The sequence below is a fragment of the Pygoscelis adeliae genome, unplaced genomic scaffold (genome assembly GCF_000699105.1).
Source record: "Pygoscelis adeliae isolate BGI_AS28 unplaced genomic scaffold, ASM69910v1 Scaffold87, whole genome shotgun sequence".
Lineage (NCBI taxonomy): Eukaryota > Metazoa > Chordata > Aves > Sphenisciformes > Spheniscidae > Pygoscelis > Pygoscelis adeliae.
The window spans coordinates 3,915,504-3,921,418 of record NW_008825098.1 but is presented as its reverse complement, the minus strand read 5'-3'; the positions used below and the strand labels follow the sequence as shown (position 1 = coordinate 3,921,418).

Genomic DNA, 5,915 nt, shown 5'->3' with positions numbered 1-5,915 from the left:
TGTGTAAGCCCTGCTCAGCAGTAACGAAAACATCCCTGTGTTATCAACACTGTTTCCAGCACAAATCCAAAACATGGCCTCATACGAGCTACTGTGAAGAAAATTAACTCTATCCCAGCCAAAACCAGCACAGTAGGACAGAAGACTGTTACTTCATATCTTTAAATATTGGGAATGCTATAGTATATAAATGCTGGATTATCACTAAAGCTGTGGTAGTCTGGGCTTGTGGCCTGCTGATACAAGGTGGTATTTTAGAAGAGGTTTTTTCTGTTTGGTGCCTTTACTGGTTTTTGAATAAATAACCTACTATATTGCAGTAGTCATCTGAAGATTGCTTGTATTAAAGCATTTATCTGCTCATAAAAATAGTTTTATTTGATTCTTAAATCTGTGTTTAAAACTGTCACTATATTTTCATCTTTAAATGTAGTGTTTATGATGCAGCAGCACTGTAGTATTATTATTATTGTGTTCATTATGCGAAAATGTCCCATTCCCCATAACAGAAAAAAACATTTTAATTGCATTATTTAGTAAACAACTAGTAAGCTGAGTCACAAGAATCTGTATCTTTTGCAGATAAATTTTTACCGTGTTCTTTTTTTAAGGAACACGAATTGCTCTGAAAGGCTTAAGATTGTGCGGGAAAAAATGTTTCCTTTAAAAGACACTGAGATGGGTGCCTCCACCTTCTTCGCATCAGCTCTGCCACATGATGTTTGTGGAAGTAATGGCCTTCCTCTGACACCGAACTCCATCAAAATTTTGGGGAGATTTCAAATCCTTAAAACAATAACCCATCCCAGGCTTTGCCAGTACGTTGACATTACCAGAGGTAAACATGGTGAGTATCTGTTTAAAAAGGAATTTTTATATATGGTTACTGTTATATTTTTGTGACAATATATCTAAAGGTGACTGAGCAGAATATTGCCTTTATAGCACCAGGAAGTGACTGGTTTTCAGTCTCAAAATGACTGTATGCCATTGCTGTGCTTGGCAGTACTGGTGCTTTTGTTTCTTCTCTACAGAGTCAAGGCAGAGGTTAGTTGTCCGTCCTCTCTTGTTATATGTTACGCTAACTGATAAAAGCTTTCTTCTTTTTATATCTTGCTATGGAATCCTTGTACTCAATTGCTGTGCCATGTCTTTGTGTGGGACATTGAAATACATGTATTTTTGATGCTGGGCTCCTACACCCATGTTCTAATCTTGTGAACATTTTCATGTGATGGTTAGGTTTCTGGTACTTGATTTGCAGCTGTTCTTGTTGTCTCACTCATCTTATGTCTTGGCTGCAAGCTTCCCTTTTTTTTTTTTTTTTAATTCGAGCTCTTTAAGATCTCTCCCACTAACAATTACTTTAGTACAGATTTTTTTTTTTTTTAGTAACTGTTATCACACTTATTGTTAGCTTAAATAAGGATTCAGCTGGGTTTTTTTTCTGCTCCAGATGATCTTATTCTGTTGCAAGCTCAGCAGGGCTACAGCACTTAATTTCCACAAAAAAGTTGCAACACCTGTGACAATTTAAGTGGTTGCCACCTTTAACTTTTAAATCAACAACATATAAAAGTGCATTGTATGTATTTGTTTGATTAGCTACAGGGTCTCATAAAGTAGAGCAAGTAATTTTTTCCCCTTTAGAATGCAGTATGATAGGATGTTTCAGATATTTAAAAAATGAGGATATTGCCAACTCCAAGTACTGAAGTATTCCACAGGGCCGGGATATCTTTGTGTGTTTTCATTTGCTCTCAAACTTGTGAATTTTTCATTTTCTGCAGTCAGGAGATCTAGAAAGTTTATTGATTTTCATCTTGGTTTTGCTAGTACCTCTTGAAACAGAAACTGGGATTTTTCTTACAATACCATTTGGGATGAAAGTTTAAGAGACATTAGCTAACATAACATTTAGTAAATAAAATATATGGTTAAATAGGAAAACGTGGCCTTTCTGACAATGAAGAGTCAATGACATGAAGGTTTATGAGTGTGTATCAATATGAAGGAGAAAATATCTTCTGATAATTGAAGTAACTTGAAGAATAGCAAATAAAATGTCTAACCATGAAGTCAGGAGACTGTTCCTAGTGGTTGGAATAGCAGTTAATCACTTGCAAATAATATGGCAAATTTGGTGGCAAATTTTATCATTCTGATACTGACAGAATTTTTCACTTGTCAATCCTATGCATAGTGATTTAATGTTATTTTTCTTGCAAATGTCATTTTCTACCCTTATGGAGAAATATGAAAGCAGACTGGGAAAACAGTGCAAAAAAAAATTAATTTGATGTATGCGTTCCCTTCAAGAGGGAAATATAAAAGTAATAGAAATACATTCAAACTGATTTTTTTTTTTTTTTTGTAAAATTAAACTACTTATAAATCTTTGCTAGCATTGTAGAACACAATCCCAGAATTTTTTCTTCCAAAGAAGCTTAAGTGGTCTTTTGATTTCAAAAAGTAGAAACGAGTTGAGTAACAAGCATTCCAGCTTTAATGTGTTGACTTGTGTTCCTCAAAGTATTTTCCATCTTTATGTTACTTTAACAGTCTTCTTATAAAAATATGTTTGACATAGTTTAGTTTGATTTGGTTTTGAATCTGAACATTCACTACTAGCTGTTCTACGAGTAGTGGAAGTAGCAAAGCCTAGCTTCTTTAGGAGTTATCCCGCACTCCCATGTAACATCTTACACCATCGTATTTTTCCTACTTTTGTTGCACTGAAGACAGCAATTATATTGTTTTGTCTTTTCCTCTGTACTCAGAGCCAGCCCATCAATCTTCGGAACATATGGGACTCCTGCAAGTCCTATAGCTATTTGTTGGGCAGGAGGTACTAGAGCTAGTAATGTGCTAGTTGGCCCATCAGACTGAAACTCCTGTGCTCAATTTGAGTCCCTTTTCTCAAAGCTGGTGTTACTTTGAGTGTCTCTCTCATCAACCCAGCCACAGATTTCTGCAAATTTGTAGATGCTTGTCTTCTTTGAGACCTCTATTCTTAAGTCAAATCTGACTGACATTGGCTGAGGGGTTCAACATTTATTAGGAGGTTACTGGATGGATGGATTGACAGTGCTTTGCATGAGGAAACAGGAAAGATAATCTGCTGTATCTCATAAATTAAAATGGTGGTGATAACCAGAAGTTGTACATCTTTAACCCATTTAATTATGGGTAATTTTCCATACAATGTATGTCAAAATACTTCAACGTCTGCCAAATAGGTAGACTGAGAAGTCTGTACTCCCATTGTCTCATTGGGATTCTAGTCCTCTTATACTTTTTTTTTTTCAATTAGAGAGACTGGTTGTGGCAGCTGAACACTGTGGAAAGAGTCTGGAAGATTTGCTACGAGAAAGAAAGCCAGTCAGGTAAGCTGTCAAGCTAAACTCAAATCCACTCACCATAATTTCACATATCATCTGTGGCAAAGTTCTGGACCTTTTTTTAACTTTTACTGGTTTATATAAATTTATTCTGTTAAAGTTTAACCTGAAGACATTGTTTATCAGATAAACACGTGCCTGAAAGAGGGAGTACTTATTTCTTTACAATTCTAAAAGCTAGAAGAGTTATGGGGAACTTTCTTATAACTGAAATACTTTGTAACTCATAAAATCTTGTCTGTCTTGTAATAGTAGTTTTGGGTTTTCTTTTTGAAAATAAAATCAGACCTGTGACAGGATAAGTATCTTCCTAAGAATTAATTTGAAGATTGTATGTCTGCCAGGTGATGAAATACAACTTTCCCTAGAAAGGACAGAATTTGGTGTGTGTTTTTCATATGCAGAAATGTATTAATTTATTAACTAGAACGTGGACAGGATGTCAGATACATATGCCAGGGTGCTAATAAGTGATTTGATTTTGGGTTAATATAGTCACTTCAGCAAGGCTTTGGTCAAAACCAAGTCCAAAGGCTGGATGTCAAGAATATTTGTTTTCATACTAGGATGTATGGAACAGTTGCGCTGTATCTTTAAAGAAGCAAACAAAATCCCCATCAGACTTGTTGCTAAAAGTGTTAACTGTTACTTTAAAGTCTATCACTATTACCTTTGGAGCAAAGAAGTGGTCTCTAGTCCTAAAGAATATGTAACACAGAAAATGGGAACAGTGGAAGAAGAGAAACTTTATTTCCATTTGGGATAGCAAGGCATTGTAGGCTAACTGGTTATTTCCAGAACACACAAATATCTAAATATAAAACACATTTAGAGAAATCCAAAGTCTCTTCATTCTAGTTTCTGAAGAGTTTATAGCAAGCATTAGATTTCAACTCTCTTGATATTCGTGTGAGCGTAGAAATGATGATTACTCAGTAAAATAATCGACAAATTTTTATGTCTTCCCAGTTAACATTAGGCCTTTTAGGTGGGCTGTGTTTGATAAGGTACTATCCGGATAGACTTCCTGTGACTCATCCGAAATTAGATTAGTATAAAGGGAATAATACTGGATCTGTAGCCTTTTGAGCCTTGCAGCCCCTAAATAAGATGCTAACAATGTTGTCTGGCAGAGATAAATCTAAATGCAAAACGCCCTGTGCCTGTGTGTTAGCTTTTTGTGAACTTAAGCTTGTATGACAGTACATGTTGCAGAGGACTATAGCTTGAGGAATGCTAGGCAAATATGGCTTCCATTTTTTCTTAAGATAGAGAGGTATTTGGGTGTAAAGGGCTTTTCATGTGTGATATATATTACAGCCCTTCACACAGTTTTACATCAGGTTCCTATTGTGCAAAGCTCCAGAAATAGTTAAAGCATCAGAAGCTCTTTTCTTTCCTTTTTCATTCAGTTCTCACGCTGTTCTTTGAACATGTGTATCTTGGTGTCAGATGAGAAGCAGCCCAGACTGTCAGCTGCCTCTTGACTGTCTTTGAAAAAGCATACATGTAGCTATTTTAATTTGCTTTGAATTGCTTGATACACTATACTTATGTAGATTTTCTGACAGCTTCTGTTGCAATTTAATCCTGCAGCCTTGGAATTGCAGGGGGCAAGATGTCCTTTACTGGCGGGGGGGGATTATATTTCTCTATCATTATTCTATAAACAAAACTTTCTCAAATAACAGTTGTGGTCTGTATGCACATCCATTATGCCCCTCTATACTAGCATGTGTCTTGTGGCATCCAGAAAGATTTTTGAGACCTTTTTAGATAGCTTGCTAAAGTATGCAACTTTGGTTTTTTGACATGCTGAGAGAAGTTACTTAGCTTGTGACAGTTACCTCAGCTATTTGGACTGTGGCTCTGTTGAGAGTAGATGCATAAAGCCTGGCTTTATTTTTTTTTTCTCTTGGCTTGAGAGAGTTTTTACTGAAATAAGTTATTCTACTGTCTGATGTTTCTTTTAATGAGTCGATTGGGATTTCTTCAGGAAGTTGTAACACCTGAGGTATAGGGCTAAAATATAGCCTGTATGTATGCTCATAACTTTAAGAGGCATTAGCGATTCATCTACTGTGAATTACAGCTTTTGCAATAGTAGCTAAAAGATAAATTATGTTCACTTCAAATGAAGTTTCTTGCAGGGCTGACATTTTCCCTCTACTTCTATTTTTTTAATGAAAACAGACATCTTTGGTTCTTATGTGAGACCCATAAGTTTCCAGAAATAACTTGGATGGACCAATTCCCAGTTACGGATTATGTGATCTGTCTATATCAGTTACCTTTGGAGGGAAGTATTTGGCTTTTTCCATGTATTCTGATTGTATTGGGCAATGATAGCATAGCTGGTTACACATCCGGACTTCACGTGTATGCTATTGCAATTAATTTTATAAACTGTTTATGGAATGCGAGAAGCTGCTTTTCTGGTTTCTAGATTAATTTTCCTTACGCTTGCTGGTAACCTAAGTCCTTTGCACCTGTACCACAAGTTGATGTAAAATC

At 35.9% G+C, this 5,915-nt stretch overlaps 1 protein-coding gene across 1 annotated transcript in view; it reads left to right on the top strand.

The window, feature by feature from the left end:
• The first annotated feature begins 654 nt into the window (after positions 1-654).
• Positions 655-5,915, top strand: part of TBCK (TBC1 domain containing kinase) — a 109,327-nt gene continuing 104,066 nt past the window's right edge. The window contains exons 1-2 of the mRNA XM_009327052.1: positions 655-847; positions 3,314-3,386. Of these exons, the coding sequence (XP_009325327.1) occupies positions 655-847; positions 3,314-3,386 (266 nt within the window). The remainder of the gene's footprint in view (positions 848-3,313; positions 3,387-5,915) is intronic.